The sequence below is a fragment of the Xiphophorus couchianus genome, chromosome 12 (assembly GCF_001444195.1).
Source record: "Xiphophorus couchianus chromosome 12, X_couchianus-1.0, whole genome shotgun sequence".
NCBI classification, from domain to species: Eukaryota; Metazoa; Chordata; class Actinopteri; order Cyprinodontiformes; family Poeciliidae; genus Xiphophorus; species Xiphophorus couchianus.
This window is the reverse complement of record NC_040239.1, coordinates 21,775,459-21,794,051: the sequence shown is the minus strand read 5'-3', so window position 1 is coordinate 21,794,051 and position 18,593 is coordinate 21,775,459. Positions and strand designations below refer to the sequence as shown.

At 40.2% G+C, this 18,593-nt stretch overlaps 1 protein-coding gene across 1 annotated transcript in view; it reads left to right on the top strand.

The window, feature by feature from the left end:
• The first annotated feature begins 243 nt into the window (after positions 1-243).
• Positions 244-18,593, top strand: part of bmp1a (bone morphogenetic protein 1a) — a 37,455-nt gene continuing 19,105 nt past the window's right edge. Inside the window, exons 1-6 of the mRNA XM_028035046.1 lie at positions 244-505; positions 11,082-11,195; positions 14,586-14,711; positions 15,446-15,563; positions 17,586-17,764; positions 18,025-18,130. Of these exons, the coding sequence (XP_027890847.1) occupies positions 361-505; positions 11,082-11,195; positions 14,586-14,711; positions 15,446-15,563; positions 17,586-17,764; positions 18,025-18,130 (788 nt within the window). The 5' untranslated portion in view covers positions 244-360. The remainder of the gene's footprint in view (positions 506-11,081; positions 11,196-14,585; positions 14,712-15,445; positions 15,564-17,585; positions 17,765-18,024; positions 18,131-18,593) is intronic.

Genomic DNA, 18,593 nt, shown 5'->3' with positions numbered 1-18,593 from the left:
GTAGCAATAAAAATGCAGCCGGGCATCACCGACTGACGGGGCATTTTCATTGCCCCGGTGGAGCTGCTGCCATATCATCAAAGTTTCTCAGGCGGTAACCCGCAGCTCCAGCTGGAGGAGAGAAATCACTGCCCCCAGAGCCAAGAAGACACCAGAGAGAGGGCTGGATTTAAAACCCGCCCCCCGGCGGGATTTCGTCCCCCCCTGAAAAAAAAAAGAGGAAGAAAAAAAAAAAACCTCCCATTTTTCTCTCTCACTGTGTCTGCTTCTCACTCACTCTTGTCTCTCTGTCTTTCCCTCTGTCCCTCTCTCTTCCTCTACCTTTATCCCTCGCCTTTCGCCATCTCCCCCACCACAAACATGGATCTCTCGGCGAGGTGTTTGTTTCTTCTATCATGTCTCGGCGTGATATTGGCGATCGATTTGGAGGCGATTGATCCGGGCTACTATGTGGAGCCCAGTGCCACATCAGAGGCGATCGACTACAAGGATCCCTGTAAAGCTGGTGAGATTTCGTGCCCCCCTCTGTTTGGTGTTGTACGTTTCTGGCGAGATTTTTCTCATTTGAGAGGAGGTAGAAACATGCAGCTCGCACAGATCGAGCAGGAAAACGCTTTTAGTGGAGATGACAGCAGTGGATGTAGTTTTTAGCAGGATCTTGAGAACATTGTGTGCAATTGTTTTGTGAATGGCATAGTTTCTGCACTTTGAAACATTTGAAACAAGTCAGATGAAACCATCTGGAAGGATGAAAACACTTTTTTATTTTTCTGAAAAGAGTTCAGATTTCATTTGCAGAGGCATGAAAAGTTTTTGTTTTCAGTGCTAGTTGAAAAGTTGCTGCCTTGTCGCTCAGAAATGTCAAGATCTTCTAGATTTTACAGTTTATGGTTTTTGATCTGTTTAAAAATCTGTTGATTTCTGGATTTTTATATTAAAACTTCATCTCCCTTTCAGCCCCCCACCCCCTTCTGGACAAATAGTCTTTTTTCCCCACCGTCTGTTCACACAGCCTCTAAAAAAAGTGGAGGAGGGGAAAAAACAGAGTACAGTGGAGCTTAAATATTATGCACACATAATTCTCTTAACTCGCACACCACAGTATAAACATGTTTGTCTTCTACTTCCAGCAGACAGACCATTGAATTGTCCTAAAGATACCCGAGATGCCATTGTGAGCTTTTTTCTCTCCTTTTTTTGTAATCTGAACTCACTGTCTTGCCAAATCCCTTTAGGGGGAGTTTGAGCAGATTGTGTTTTCCATCTGGTAAAAGTATTCAGGTTACGGATACAGAGAGCTGGCTTCAGTCGTAAATGACCTCTGATGTCCTGGAAGTACTTCCCAGTTGGGAATTAAATTTTTTATTTTTTTTGATGTGTCAGCTCAGTGCAGAGCACATTTCACGCTGCCAACCCAGTTACCCAACTGTCTTTTTTTTTTTCTCTTCTTTTTTAAAATCGTTCCTCATCTGTCCAAGAACATACGCTGGACGTTAAACTTTTTGGAACGATTGCAACCGTATGTAAACACGACAAAGGTCAGACTCCAGTTGATCGGTGTGTCATGTTCAAGTCATTAAGTTGTTGTTTCCTGCGTTTACTTTGTTTACGTTGAGTCATTCGAATATCAGATTCATCGGACACTTGCACTTGATGCTCTCTGTGATAAGTGGGTTTTTTTTCTGATTTAGTTTAGAACTAATTGTTGATGTTGCAGCTCTGTGTCTCAGCAGGGACATTCCCACTATACTAGACATGACTGCTGTTTATCTTGGCAAGGACGTTATCATCAATTACAGCTCAGTTTGTCCAGGCTGTCATTTCTCCATACTGCAGTTGTTTTTCACGGTCTGACTCAGGGCGCGCCTGCAGGCAGGTGGTTGGAAGATGGTCACCCATATAAACTTCATCCGTCCATCTCTTCCCACCCTTGACCTAAGCTCCTCCTGCCTCAGACAGTCTATTTTCCAGCACTCATCCAGAACAGCGTGTGCAAGGTGGCCATTCTTGGATTATTGATTTTTTTTCCCCTCTTCTATTTTTCCCATTTGTCTCACCTCGCTGTACTCGGTCTGTTTGATCGCTCTCTGTGACTAGGGGTCAGCATTTCATGTTGCAGTCCTCCCACTTAGGGAAATGCTACATTCAGCAGTGACCTTGTGAGGGGAGGTGGGAGACCCTGTCTTAAGACTGCTTTACGGATATCCAGCTTTTCACTAATTGTTGTGTAAATTAGATGATGCAGAAGGATTCAAGTTTGCTCTTGGAATATTTTTATTTTTTTGCAGTGGCTATTTACCTAAAGTAAGACACAACTAGGAGGAGATGAGAACCTTGAGTAAGACAAAATCTAATGCTTTTATTTAAAAGAAAGAAAACCAAAAATGCAACCAAAAAAAGGTTACATAATGAACTTCAGGTTATGAATTCTGTTTATGTATTATTTTGATTTAATTGCACAAACTTTAATAAAAAAATATAGGGTAGCAGTTTTCAAGTACTTATTTTTTCTGAATATTATAACCTTTTGGCATTTTGCTCTTTAGAGACTAACACAAATATACAGGGATGACATTAGCTGGTTAAATAGTCTTTCTATTCAGCCAGCAGTTGGTTACTTTACATACAACCAGTAGCTTTTAAGCATTACCTTAATAATAGTGATGAATAATTCTCCTTCTGGTTCTTGGCCGTCCTGGTTTTTCAAGAGTAGGAATTTTCTCAAACAGCTATTAAAGTGTTGTAGCCTTCTTTCATCCAGCTGACCATCAGTGTACAGTAACCCTTGGGGAGGGACAGTGCTGCGTTATTCTACACATCCAGAAAAAAATACAGTTCAGCCTGGCACTTAATAGAAACGTTTTGCAATTTTGAGACTGAGATTTAAAACATCCATACATGTGTTGTGGATAGTTAATCCTGCTTTTGTCAGACTATGGATTAGAGCTATTCTGTCTTGAATGTTGGGATCTTCAGACTTAGAAATCAGGTTTGGACCATTAAGAGTAAACTAATTGAATCAATGTAGGTCTAAACTAGTGGAAAATTCATTGTTTCTGCTGAATTCACAACTTGGCAGTGTCCCAGGAAGTCAGTGAAGACTCTAACAAGCCTCTAATATTAGACCCACTCACTTTCACAATTAAAAATGGATGAGAAGCAGACATGCTCGTTGTGTTTTTCTGCTCAGATGATAATCGGACGGGTCTCGCTGGTTTGACTTATGTCTCGATTCAAAGCGCAGACATCGTAATATACTTAAGGTTCCTGTGATGGGGCTGGCTGAGCCTGTGCATCGGAGCCTCTGTGCCGCCGTGGCTGGAGCCACAGACAGGTCAACCTCACAATCCCATCCCTTGCTCGTGCAAGTGATTTTATTTTATTTTTTTCCGCAAGCCTCAAGCTCTTTTCTCTGATTGGCTAAAGCACTTCACACAGACGGAGTCATTCACCTTGTGCCAAGGACTTGCAAGGCCAGCCACACTCTGCCATGCCAGCTCAGGTGAGGTGAGTATACGCCATTCATGAGGGATTCTGGCAGGTTCAAGCCTTTCCTTTCAGACAGAGCTTATGTCATTCCTAACACCATTCACTGCTGGTCATAAACGATAAATTTTGTTATCTGTGGAAAGCTTTGATGATTGTTTAAATAGCATGGCTAATACAGGGGAACTGCACATACACAGACCCTGGATGCCTGCTTTAGGCTTAAAATACGGCAAAGTGTTTGCTTTCCTCTTTTGAGTCCCAATAAATTTGAAGAAATTCAAAAGGATGAAGATGCAGGATCAGTGGAGTGGTGTTGTGACCAATTACAAATCATTCATTTAAAAAATATATTTTAATCTCACACGGCAGTAAAACTTTTTGCAGTTTTTCCCATAGAACAGTAAATTACAACAAAACAATATTTTTTTTCCTTTCATATTTAAAAATTAGCAATAACATTACTGTTTTAATAACATTTTTATTACGACTGCACGATATTAGACATCTGTGATGTTCATGCAGAATATTGCATAATGTTAAAAGTTACAATTAACCTGCATTTTCCTGACTTTTCTTTTCTCCTGCATCACAGTAACATGAGCTTAATCATCACAGGTATTAAAATAGACCTGAGGATTTGGTATGAAGGGCACTCGGGGTCCATCCAAATGGTCAAATCTATTGTTAACCTGCAGTGCTTGAACAATTACTTGTTCAAGCACTTGAAATGCATTAACCTATCCAGTATTCCATCCAAGCAGCCACTGGTGTATTGCAGTGACAGCTGTGATTTAATCTATTATAAAGCTCAAATTTCTATAGTAAGATAAAATATTGTTTTCAAAAACTAGCCAAAGTTATAGATATCTCCATTGATGGAAATCTGCAAACAACGCAAAATCCTGCAGGTTGTGGGACAAAGGTATCTGTGCAAATTAAAGCCATCTGAGAAGCATTTTCAAACACATTCTTTGCTCTTTTTGTTTGACAAGTTATAGCTTTTTTTGTGCAACTTGAAATGTTTTCTACATAATTACTTCAAAATATGAAACAGCTGGGTCCAAGCTAACATTTGAGACAAGAAAAGCTCTGATCTAGGGTTACATGTTAGATTGTTAAATTCATTTATTGAGAATACAGAAGAGCCTTAACCTTTCTATTGTAATTCGTTATTAATTATTCACTATTCACACTGTTAATAACTTCAACTGTCTATAGAAACTTACATTAGCATTTTGCACAATCACCAGAGAAAGCATGGGCCTCTATGTTGGCCAATCACCGATCAGGTCTAGTTGAGCATAAAATTGTTCGATTCCGATACATAGCTAATATTTTGGTGCATCTCTTAAAAAAAAACAAACAAGCAGAAAAGAAGTCACAAATAAATAAATAAATAACTGTGTCCCTATACTCAAGACAGAAAGTCATCCAAATTCACAAACACATATTGCTGAGAAGAGCAGAATACCTTTCAGATTAAGGTTAAAGGGAGTTTATGAATAGGTTGGAGCTTTTAATGGCCTAATAGACGGTATGAGTCAAAAGACAGAATTACCTCCATGACATGTCAGCTAGTTTTGTAAAGACCTGGTCATTAAATGTTCATTCCACTCAGATGTGCTGGAGCGGAGATTCATCCAAAAGTTGCTGCAGACCTCTGGTGGTATTAACATGATGAAGCCTCACCAGTGTCAGGACAACAAAAAACAATCTTACTTACTTCAACTGAAATTTTATGTTTCGAAAAGTATGTGACAACTAAAACATAGAAACTGGTGTTTAGTGAAAAACGTTACAATATTTTCTTTCTGTACTGATGATCGTCTATCTTATGCGTCCAGAGATAGACAAGTTGGTGATGTCCAAATACCCCGCATTCTGTTCCCCAAAAGCTTTATGTCCTATGTCCTTATTTAGATCTTTGGGGAAAAAATGGCAGCTGGAGACAGATGCTGCTCCTTATCCAGCTCCTTCCACCCTGTCACGCTCTGGCAGGGTGACGGGTCTCTGTTCTGCTGGACTGCTGCTGCAGGATTGGGCCTTTAAGCAACACTTAAGCAGATGCTTTTCTTTTATCATGGAATGCAGACTCTGTAGCTGAGCCCAAGCTGAGTGTTGAGTTTTTTTTTTTTTCTTTACATGACGGGACCCCTGCCTCTTCCCTCTCTGCAGGGTTCGGGTGATTAGGGAGCTGATCCGTTGGCACGGTCTCAGTGCATTAGTTAGAACAATATGTTTGTCGTCAGAGCTAAGTAATAACTAATCTTGCATAACGCTAATACCAAGTCTGGGTGTGGAGCCGAAGTAGTAACAACAGCTTTGGGTGTGCTAATTGAGGGGCTTTGAGGATGCCTGTTCAGTGTGGTGCTTGATTCAAAGACTAGATTAAAATTTTACTTTATTTGCTCTCTTCTCTCTTAATGCTTTGCAAATATGCACTTGTTCATAACCAGGTTTAGGGGAAAATCTCTAAAAAGGTTATGTTGAATTATTCATCCCTGCAGATGAATGATTGAAATTGAAGGGCAAATGATTGGCAGGCTGATGAATCAGTGGAGGGAGTTCGACCGGCAGTGGAGTGTATCAGCAATCAGCAGCGGCGGTGACAATAAGCTGGGGAATCCAATCTGCTAATGGGCTTGATGGAGTGTGAAGTGTTAAAGGTGAGGCAGCTTCTTGCTGTGCGCCCTTTTAACTGAAGCCGCTCTTTATTTTGTCAGATGGAAGCTGCCATGCGGTGACAGTAGCTCCAGCTGTGGTTGCTGAGGCGTCTGGCTTTATTAGAGAATAATTACTTCACTCTCCAGCTGATGTCTGTGACTTTGCTGGAGCCGCTCTCTTCTAATTATGCCACAGCTACCTTTTAAAAATGAGCTGTGTGGTTACACAGATTTTCTTTTTTTTCTTTTGCTTTCCCTCCTCAAGCTCAAATTGTGGTATTAGGAAATGTCAAGGTAAGCATTCTTTGTAGAGATAACAGCTGGTGTTTTTACAGAGGAGAGAGGTACTGGCTTAACACGACAGCAGCCCTGCATGAAGCAATTCATCATATCCGAGTTAGAGTTGCGTTGCTTCTGAGAAAGTTTGCCGTGAAAGTTATGCTTTGCAAGTTTTGTAGCGTGAAAAGTTCACAAAATTTTCAGGTAAACGGCAAACACAGACCTCCTGGTGAACCCCTTAAGACCAAATGAGTGATACTCACCCTGTCATCAGATGGTAATCACCCTAACGCAATACGCTGTCGGCATCTATAGGAATTCAAATTGCTGCGTTTGTTTCCAAACAGGAGCCGTGAAAGGGGGCGCCATTGCATTGTGATGCATTTAGGGTTTCCGTCGGTTCTGGGAAATGACCATCCAACTGTCCCCCTCCGGCCCCGTAAGCCCTGCCTCCCAAAGGAGCTGCTCTTCCACCAAATATAGGCCGATATTTAGTCTCCATAGCGGCTTAGTATTGATGTTGGTGCAGGTTTCCGCAGCAGATGTCCTGGTGCGTGATTCCCCTGATAGAGATTTATGGGAACGGTCCTGGAGCGTCTGACGGAAAGGGCGTTACACAAATCAATGGGATTAATATGATTGAGTTCTGATGGGTAATCCTTCTGGCTGTGGTGAAGCAGACGGAGATGAGCTGGATTATGGTGGTTTAGATGAACAAAAATAAAATAAATAAAAACATTGGTGGACTTTGGTTTTGCATAATCTAAATTCCCTTCTCTAAAGAAGAACTTCCACCCTTCTGCTGTTTTCTAATTACAGTGTATACATATTATCATTTTTATATCCGCAGCTGGTGACATCTACATGATGAATAATGTTTGGAAAGGGATCCAGCTCTGCACTCTCCTGTGATCACTTGCCATCTGCCACATTAGCTTGGCTATAATCTACGGTGCGACACAGCAGTGTCATTGTGTTTGCGTTTCACGTTATTACACAGCCCCTGTATCTAGTTTATCGCATTTCTCCACAGCCTGGCCTCAATCCCAGCCCTGCACCGAGAACAAAAAGATTCCTGAAACCGTGTGTCTGTGGATAATTAAAGCCAGGAGACAAGGGGATTAATTCATAATCCCCATGAGTTTTTTTTGTTTTTTTTTTCCCATAAACCTGCTGCACCGTCTCTACGACGACCACTGCACCCAGGGGGAAATGGGCCCTCAGTGTTAACTGGGCTGTACATTATCACACTTTCCTGTTTAAGTTTGCACTCACTTCAGTCTCAACATCACCAGTAGAACCATTCACCTTGCGGAGAAAGATTGTGCTTTATTTGGACAGAGCTTGAAAAAGTATTTTATATATGTCCCTTTTATATATCCCTTCAATTTCAAATCTCATTATGTTATATTACTGTATTTTGTGGGGGGGAGTCTCATGTGTTAAACCAGTGGTTCTCAAAGATTTTCTGGGCCCCCCTATGGATTACAATAAAATCCACCCCCTTTTGCTTTTAGTCAAACTAAGTTTTCTCATCTTGCATTTCATACTTGGAATACAATTCTGAATAACTTAATTTCTTTTGAAAATTAAAATATGACAACCTGGAAGCCAGAGATGTCAACATAACTACATTAAAGATGTACTCTTATACATTTTGTAAGCTTTTGTTATTTTGATTGTTGTTGTTTATAATTTTTGTTTTGGACATCAGAGTGCCAGGGCGACTAGAGATGGAAAATTCACCAATTGGCTTGAATGTCACACATAGGCTACTCTTAGTAAATATATCATCCCAGTTTTTAAAGGCAGACTGGACTGAGCCAAGCAGGGGACAGAGCTAACATGGTGAGGAATTTGATCAGTTCAGATGAGGCCAAACTTAAATTTTTAGGCTTCACTCAAAATGCTATGTAGAAGCAAACACTCCAAATGCCCTTAGTACAGTGAGACATGGTGGTGGCAGCATCATGCTGTGGGGATGTTTTCCTTCAGCAGCGACAGAAAAGTGGGTAATTGTTGATGGGAAGATGAATAAAGCTGAATGAAGGGCAGTTCTGTGAGAAAAGCTCAGTGGCTCAGTCAAAGTCCAGACCTAAATCCAATTGGGAATCTGTTGCAAGACTTGAGGATTGCTGTTCACAGATGCTCTCCTTCCGGTCTGACTGAGCTTTTTCAAAGAAATGACAAACAGTTCTGGCTCTGAGTGTGCGAAGCTGGTAGCAAATACTTGCAGATATAAATGCTATTGAATAATTAATCTGTCGAATAATGTGTGACAATACAATCTCTTAGGAAAAAAAAAACCCATATGGTCCCTTATTTTAATCACTTCATTGAATACTGTTCAACAATATTTCAAACTTCTTCTCTGCACGTGCAGCTCCGGTACTCTCTGTTCATTTCAGCTTTTCTTGGAATCAAATAAAGGATGTTAAGCTATAAAAGGAAATTTTATTCTGCAGGGACCTCTTCCGTCCTTTGTAGAATAACATCTGGTAGCTTCTCCATTTCACCGTTTTTTTTTTTGTAGATGGCTCTCTATGAGAGCTGGCTGCCTGCAGTCAGGTTTGTCTCAGATTTGGCCATTTACTGTTCTTTGAACCACTGGACCTCTGGAATTCAGACCCGTCGTGCGCAAGACAAGGCAAGACATGCCCTGTCTTGCGCCTTTTCTTATTGCTGTCATTAACCTTTTATCCTTTCGTTATGCGCTACATCCTCTATCGCTTGCAGGGTGGCTGGAAGTCGTTTGCATTGAACAAAGTTGATTCCAGAAAGTTTTAATCACACTTCTTTGGTTTAAAGGGACTTCAGCCAGATTTTTCTCTCTATTTCATTCTTCCTCTCTTGACGTGGACCATCTGTGTCTCCATGTGCAGATAATCGAGCATGAGTTGGTTCGCAAATGCATGGATTCTAAGGAATTAATTAATCAGCCAGGGTTTGGAATTGGCCAATTTTCCTCAAATCGGTTGATTGATGAGCGGTAGGTCTGGATTTCTATTTTAGTTTTTGTCTATTCACTAAATGCATCAAAATTCCTACAATTTTCAGTCAGTAAATCCAACAACCAACTGTATTCCAATGCATGTTTTTTATGTAAAATTAAAAAAAGGAAAAAGTTGGGGACAAATTCTTTGATGTTTAAATGGGAATGATTTTGTAATCGATTCATTTTCAGTTTGATTCAGGACTCTTTTACTGTTAGAAGAGGTAGCATCTAAACTGTGAGGCAAGATATTACATAAAACTAAAACTTCATAGCAGTATCTCTACTAAAACTTAACCAAAAACAATAAATTGTCCACATGTGTGTTGTCCACAAGCAGTGGAGAAAGCTTGTGTGAGGGCGACATTATGATTAGAACAACTACCAAAGAGCACCTCATTAACACAAATTTAATTGCACCCCTGGGTTTTTCTGGCTTTCCACCAAGCTGACCAGCCAAACAGGCATGCAGAGGCCTGTCATTTTCCACTTTGCTGCACATCTGCCTTTCCTATTCAGAACCGTGCTGTGGGCACAGGGGATGTGTCCCTTTCCACTAATTTCTTCCCTTCTAGATGTCATCTTTTCAGAAATGAATCGTCTGCCCCCGCCCTTCCTCCCCTTTCCAAGTTCCTAGAGAAAACTCCCCCACCTTCTCAAACTCCTGCGTACAAACTGAGCCATAAATCCTGAAAACACGCTGCTGTTAAAAGCCTGTAAACTTGAGCACCCCGTCTCTGTGGCGAAGGCTTCTAGCAAAGGAGCGCTTAGTAGGAATCTAATAGCGCACATTCCTCATAAAGTGGGACTGTTTGGTTATTTTCCACCTCCTTGGCCTAATTAAAGAGCTTCTACTCGTTCAAGGTGCCCCATATTCTTCCAAGGAGGCAGTGTCAGCATGTCATTGTTTCATAAAGTGCTGAGAAAAATTATTTACCCACTTACAGATATTTTTGGGGTTGTTTTTCCTTAGAAAATGCGTCAGATGATCAAACCTCCTTTTGTTAAATCTTGATCTTACTGTAAGGAACCACTTTACTGTGCAGTTTAATTAGCACAGTAAATCAAATCTGATCATTAAATCAAATCTGTTGAATCATTAAGTCACTTAAGTAGAATTCCTGAAGCATGAATTAGGATAAAATATTTTAAACACACTTTCTGTGGAGTTTCAAGAAAAATTTGTGTTAAATAAATTCAAGAACGATAAGAGGTTGTCTCTGTCTGATTATTAATATTTGCTTGATCATCTAAAACATTTAAGTTTGTCCAAAATATCAGACTGTACTTGATGAGTCTTCTACGACAAGTTAAGGTGTTTGAGGATATAAAGTTACTTGTTTGCTGGTTAACATCTAAGCTGAGTTTCAGCACCAGTGTTGCAGAAAGCAATGCAATTCACATGGCGTGTAAAATGTTGCTCTCTTTTTTTCCTGTAGCTGAACTGAGATACGACTGCCCTGGAAACCAAAGCAACACACTGCTGACCCGCAGCTCTAATTTTACTTCTCTGCAAGGAAACGTAAACAGAACTGAGTCAAATAAAGAAAAGTGTATATTCCCATCTGTGTGCCTCGACTGTGTGCAACCTGCTCGATCTGAAGGGACTGAATGATGCTTCACTCTGTGTTAATCCCGATTCTGCTTGTCTGTTTCAGCTGCCTTTCTGGGAGACATTGCTTTGGATGAAGAGGACTTGAAATCTTTTAAGGTGGACCGAATCATCAATTTGGCTCAGAGAACCGTTCAGACCATAAATCACACAGATACAGGTAATGACAATAAGAACCCACTGGACTAAAGAGACAAAATAGCAACAATGTTTGGGATCTTTGCTCTAAATCAAATTGGGTGAAATAACCATAATTGCTGCATTGCTGGTGTATGCCTGTGGCATTGTGTTGTCTGAGAACATCATGCTGCATTCTGTCAAGCCACTCAGATCCTCTCCACCCTGCAGCCATGTACGCGTTTGTGTGTGTGTATTAAGCCCTCTTTAAATGTGCCTAAAGACGGGTTATCGGCACACATTGCTACACCTCTAAGATTAAGTTTTATAATAATTGCATGGCTTTGTGGAGCTGAATAAAAAATAACAGCTGTGAGTCAAAGCAGACCAGAGGCTTTCCTGCTCTGTAGGATCCAGGCGAACAGGAACCAACAAGTGTGTCCAAGTTGGCGTCTGTGTTTGAACAGGGCTAGTTTGCTGCTCTTTTGATTTTACTAACAGGCATGTAGAGCGAGAGAGACTCATTGAAAGATTAAGAATATATTGCAACATCTTAAAATATTACCTTGAGGGTTGATTTGTGGCGTGAATGGGAATCCCTCAGTCACAGAACTGGAGCAGAGACAAACTGTCCGTACGCAATGGAACTGGTTAGTCACAGCACATTTCGTTTTTATGTAGTGAATAGCTACAATAATTTTCAGAATGATCACCTATCAGTTGCAGTGTTCCATAAAATACATCAAAATCTGGAAGCAACATTTCGTAATAGTAATGTTCCTTGGGTCGCTGTTAGCTTTAGTCATTTTACTGTCTACAGTACTATTGCCCCTAGAACTTCTCCATATTTTAAAGTGGAATGTCATGCAACAGACCAACATACACTACTGCATCACTCTGAAATGGAAGGAAAGGGCTGTGTTCAGGTTATTTATTAATGCAGAAAGTGTGATGTGCATTGGAGTTTAGCCCCTTAAATAAAATCCAGGATTGTCCATCTAAATTGTACAGAAGAGAATTGGAGTCACTTTAAACTCAGAATGATGGTTATAATCTCAGAGTTTTCTGATGTCAAAAATCTGAATTCTGAGAGGAAAAAAAAGCAGAATTTTATTTTATTTTTCCAGTGGCCCTAATTTTCTAATGTATAATTGACAGAATAAGAAAGCCCACCATGTGTTGACATTTTAAAATGTATGTGGTTGTAATGTAGCAGAATGTAAACAAGTTCAAGCAGCTTGAATTATTTTGTAAGACAGTAAGTGAAGTTTGGAGAACAATTTTCTGTGTTTTTGACACCAAATGCATGATATGTACAAAATAGATTTCATGCTTCATCAGTTGTATATAATACTAGTATTAATAATAATAATAATAATAATAATAATAATAATAATAACAAAAAAACAGCTATTACAATTGTTTTTTGTGCATGCTTTGTCTCTGCATGTTTTATCAGTGAACTGAGATGATTTGCCTGTTGTTTTCCACAACGTGTGCACAAGTGAACGTGCTAATTGTTCTCACCAGGCAGCCAGCATGAATTTCTGCAGACTGAGCTGCAGCAGAATAGATTTTTCCTTTGCACATTGTGCATCAAATTGAAAGGAAATCAGGAGTTTCATAGTGCTTCTAAAGCTGCTGCTACAAATGAACATTCTCATGAGGGATGACCCAGCCCTTGGTGGAGATTCAAGTCAACAATGATGGTTTTGATTTTGTGGTGGATGAGAAAAAATAAGAGACAAAGGGGCGTTTGTGTTACTTGTTAAAATGATCCCTTTTTATCAACAACTCTATGATGGGAAGAAACGATGCAATTGGCTTTCTCAGCAGTTTTTCAGTCTTGCTCATCAGACTCCCATCAGTTTCCCCTCCTACACAGATTTACTGCTTCTTTTTTTTATTTCTTCTGTTTCAACAATGAGTTGTTTTCTCATGAAGGCTATGTTATTCAGAGTGAACTTCTAAAATATTTTTTTTAAATTTGCTGTCTCAGGACTAAAAACCAAACATAATTACACATTGTCTTCAATTGTTCCACGTTACGACCACATCTTCAATCCATTACGCTGGGATTTTATGTGACAGATAAACACAAAGTAATGCTTAATTGTGAAATGTAGCAGAAATGATTGAAGGTTTTTAAAGATTTTCTTTCTAATAAATGTAAGGTATTGGTTTCTGCTACAATAAAATCTTTTGGAGGATGTCTCTACTAGATTAGGTAATTTACAGACTGGAAATTGTTCCCTTTTCCTTTGCAAACTTGTTAGCTCTAAGGTCTGGAGTTTGACTAGGCCAGTGCCATAACTATGCTTGGACCTAATCTATTCCATCATAATCTTGGCTTATTTTAATTCAACCAAGAAGTTTGTTTCTGGAAACAAATCTCTGCTCTTGATACTCCTTACAACAATGCAAAAGAAACATTACTTTGAAAAAGAAAGTGTCTTGTTTTTTGTTTAGCATTTTTATGTAAAAAAAACAAACAAACAAACAACACCTTAAAAATTGTTTAAGTTGGTTATTTTTTATTTTTCACAACTGCAGGACAATTTTTATTTTTTTTGGTGATGTTTTGAAAATGTTAGTTTTAAGCTCAAAGTCTTTGAGGTTGGGAGGCCTCTTTTCCATCACCCTAATCTTTAGCTCCCTTCACAGTTTCTCTAAGATTCAAGTGAAGTGGGTCACTTCAGAACATGAATATTACTTCCAATCAGATGAAACATGTAGTCAATAATAAATTATTACTCTAAGCTTAGTTATGCAAGGGAGTTTCCCCATCCATCCTCATGACGCTGGAGAAGAAAAGGTGAAATTGCTAAAGACAGGTGTGCTAAGCTTAGTGGATGCTATTAAAAAAAAACTTGAGGCTGAAATTGCTGCCAAAGTTGGATCAAAGTATAACGCTGTGAATACTTATGTAAATTAGATGGAAAGAGATGAATGTAGCACAATTTGGCATAAGGCTGCAACATAACAAAATGTGGAAATTGTGAAGCGCTGTGAATATTTTCTGGATAGACCTTATACGCAGATCGAATCAGAAAAGAAATGTTTCTTTTGTTAATCTTCGTTTTTAGGTTGGGGCTCGGTCTCCACGGTAACGTTCATCTCAGGTTGAGTGACATTAAAATAGTGAAATTAATTTGCCCGAAATGTCTGCCTCCTCTCATATTAACATGATGGAGGGTGCAGGCGAAGGGAAGAACAATGCTGTGGGAAGAACATGCCTCTTTAATTAAATAAAAGTCAGAATTTAAAATGAAAACTAATTATGGAGCTTGAAAGCATCAAGGCTTTAAAGAGTCTCTTTGAATAAATGCTCAATAAACTTTCACTATTGTCTCTACAGAAAATGTTGGTTAGTTTTTGCTGTTTTAATTAATCAAAGGATTGTTTTGTTGTCTTGTTTTGCTTAAATCCACAGATTCAGTCAGTAGCACTGATCCAAACAGACAGGGTGCACAGCGCAGGAAACGGGCTGCCACCTCCAGACCTGAGCGTGTTTGGCCTGAGGGGGTCATACCCTATGTCATCAGTGGCAACTTTAGTGGTAGGCAGCAACAACTGACTTGTTATGTTCTGTATCTGTTTAAAATATTGCTTCATAACAAAAAAACCCCTGAAAATAATATTTGGGATTACAGTAAAAGTGAAGATAAATAGCTCTTCTAGTCATCACTATGGTTCCATTTGAGAAGTATTTGTTGTTTAAGTAACACCGACCTAATTTATTTTTTTCAGAAAAACAGTCTTATTATGCTTTTAGTGATCATTGGTAATACATGAGAGGTAAATTTGCCATATGATTATCAGTAGCTGTTGCAAACCAAAGGGAGAAATGTGTGGCTTGTATTGAGGCTTTGACCTGCTCATAAAGATATTGTCAAATTTGTATTTCTGTTTAAGAATTTATAAAAAGTTCTAATTTTGAAGTGTTCAGTATGGTTAGTGCTGCTAGGAAAACAAAAAACACAATCTTAGTGTGTATTTTAGAAAGACTGAGAACATTTCAACAGAGGTTGAAACACAAACCGATTTAACAGAGCACTCTTTTTAACCCTCCTGTTATTGACTGAAAGTCTTGCTCTCTCCCTCTGCTTTCTTAAAGCCTTTGACTTCACTTAAACATGTCATTGATGCTAAAAGTAGATACTTTTGAGTCTTCATTCAGTAGCAGCATCCACACTGAAGAGTGCTTACCAATATTAGTCAACGGTTTCTTAGTTGAAAACAGTCTTTATTCGTCCAGCTGTGTTTTCTCACCTCCTCTGTGGTCCTTTTCAGGCAGCCAGCGGGCTATTTTCCGCCAAGCCATGCGGCACTGGGAGAAGCACACCTGTGTGACCTTTATAGAGAGGACCCAGGAGGAGAGCTATATTGTTTTCACTTACCGTCCATGCGGGTGAGTCAGTGTGGTTTTCATCTTGCTCATGTAGGAACTTAACATTGCTCATGCTATGAGCATTCGGTATGCACAGCTAATTATTTTTGTGCGTGAGTACTCCTCCTTGTCTCCTGCTCAGCAGCCTCGTTGGTTCCCTCTGTCTGCAGCCTCTCTGCAGTCGGGGAGGTGCTGTTTAGCCCACTGACAGCTCTGAAAGTGACGATCCTTTCAGTGAGCAGGAATTTCCGGTGCCTCTTCATTGAACTTCAGGACTTGCTGAGTGTCTCTGTGTCATTCATGGCGTACAGGACAGAGCAGGAGGAGGACATGTCCTGTCAGCGTTTTTCCTTTTCTCAGGGGAAGTGCTTATTGTGTTGTTGCTATGCGACTGCTGTCGATCTGTTTAGACTTGCAAGGGATGTTTTGGGTTTTTTTGGTTTCCTGATGATTATTTTCTCATTAAATTTTTAAAACATACTATATTTTTAGCAAAAGAGGCTCAAGGCAACCTCAACCCACAAGCCATTAAGCCATTCGCCTCTTTGGACTGATTTTTATCATTCAACACCAACAGTCCAAATAAGAGCAAATGCAGCTCCTGAAACTGAACTTTACCAGCTGACTGCGAGTTGCCATTTTTAGCCTGCTAGCTGGCCTTTTAAGCAACAATGATGACATTATCCGCAGGCAGCAGCGGTTAGCAGTGGGAAAACTCGACTCTGCTGCATATTCAGCAGGCCCCCATCTGTCCTGTGCAAAGTTCAAGGCGTGTCTCAAGAGAGCCCGGGCTGGCTTGCAGTAATTAGAGAGCGGCTGTCTGGCCCTCTGAGCCACTATATGTGTGCCTGTCCTGCAGACTCCCACAGTGAACCTTTCATGTCACGGTGAGGTGGAGAGCTAAAAGGCAGCAAGGTTCTGGTGCCATGCTCCAATTTTTTATTTTTATTTCTCAGGCAGATGAATGAGTGTCACACCTGTGTGAACACATGATGGGTCACCTACCCGGAGGTTGTTGAGCTATTCATAATCAACTTTCCTTGGCGTCATTACAGAGTAATTGTCTTGTGTTATCTTTCATTTGTTTATACTTTGCTTCTAAGCAGCCAGACTGCCTGGTAATCTTCTAAATTGGGCCTGAGCAGTAATTCTTCAGACTTTCTGGAGCTTTCAGATCCAGAATTGAAATTTCCTCTCTACTAAATATTCCACAGTCAACTATTAGTGGTATTATAGCAACATGTAAGACAGCAACTCAACCATGAAGTGGAAAGTCATATAAAATCACAGGGCTTGCGGATGCTTGCGGGCAGCAACTTTCTGGTGACTTAAAAGCTGCAGATCGCCGAACTTCTTTTGGCTTTAAGATTAGCCCAAGGACCATCTTCATAGAGGGCTTCATATAATGAGAGCAGAGGCATCCAAGCCTTACATTGGCAAATGCAACACAGAGCATTGGATGCAGTGGCACATTTTGAACAATTTTATGCACCTGACTTTGTGGGAACAATTTGAGGTTGACCTCTTCCTGCTCCAACATGATTGCTGCGCTCCGCTGCACAAAGCAAGGTCTATAAAGTAATGAAAGAATGGGTTCAGTGTGGAGGAACTTGACTGAGCCCCTACCTCAATAGAATACCTTTGGGATGAATTGGATTGGGAACTGGCAATCTTGTCCAACATCAGTGTCTGACCTCAGAAATGAAATGGGCCCCAGAAACAATGGTAAGACATTAAGAAAAGCTCACTCGGAAGCTTTCCCAGAGGAGTCGAAACATGAAACTGATATGTATTTGCTTCAAGGCGTTTTACAATGACAGTTTCTCATTTTGCTTGGAAAGAAAGTATGGAGAATTTCATCCATTTGCATAGTTATGAACAGAAGTAACAAACGTCCGAGCTGTTAGAGACACAATCCTTTTGTTTCTCCTGGTATCCATTCAACTCATTAATAATTATTTTATTCCTGAAGCATAGAGTCTGGTATTTTAATGTTTGTCTTGGCTTGTGTATGTGTGTGTGTGTATGTGTGATGATTCATAGATGCTGCTCCTACGTGGGTCGCCGAGGAGGAGGCCCCCAGGCCATATCCATTGGTAAAAACTGTGACAAATTTGGCATTGTGGTGCACGAGCTGGGACATGTGATCGGCTTCTGGCACGAACACACGCGGCCTGATAGAGATGAACACGTCAGCATCATCAGGGACAACATCCAGCCAGGTAGAGGAGTACAGACCTCGCCTAGGAATGTTCCCACAGTCTCGTACAAAATCCCCATCTCCTATTTTTCATACGTAGAGAGAGTGAACTAAGTTGCAAAACAGCAGAAGAAAAAACCCAAAGAGATTTTCAGGAGTTTTACATCTTTACATATGTGTTCTTAGATCTGCTTTGGCACATATAAAAGTGATCTCACCTTTGACACACTTAGTGATTTACAGTCTGACTCTGTTTCATAACTCTTGTTTTCTCTCCCTCAGGGCAGGAGTATAACTTCCTGAAGATGGAGCCAGGGGAGGTGGATTCTTTGGGAGAAGTCTATGACTTTGATAGCATCATGCATTACGCTAGGAACACATTCTCCAGGTAGGCGCCAGGCAAAGTCCGTCCCCTTATGTCTCAAGCACGAATATTAGTCTCAGATAAAGTCAGACTGAGCTGTTTCTCCACTCTGCTCTATGCTTTTAGCCCAGTGCCCTGTTTTCCATTTCAGCTCATGTCGCTCAAAGACTTGTCTCGATCTGTAACCCACCAGTTCTGTATCTACAGGCTACTGCTGAGTAATCTGGCAAAATTCCCAAATCTTGGGAAAAGGGAATAATTAAACTCTCAGTTCTTCTCCAGTAATAAATCATGAGCAAAACAAATTTTTTGAGGTAATCCTGCTTTTTCAAAAATGCCCTTTTTGTTTCTTTAAAGTCAGTTTGGATCTGAGTGTTTGCTTCTCTGCCTTACTTCCTGTAATAAACGTGGGAAGAAAAAAAAATCTTTGAATCTAAGTAGAGAATTTTACAAAACTTTCAATGTGAAACAAGGATCCCACTCTGTT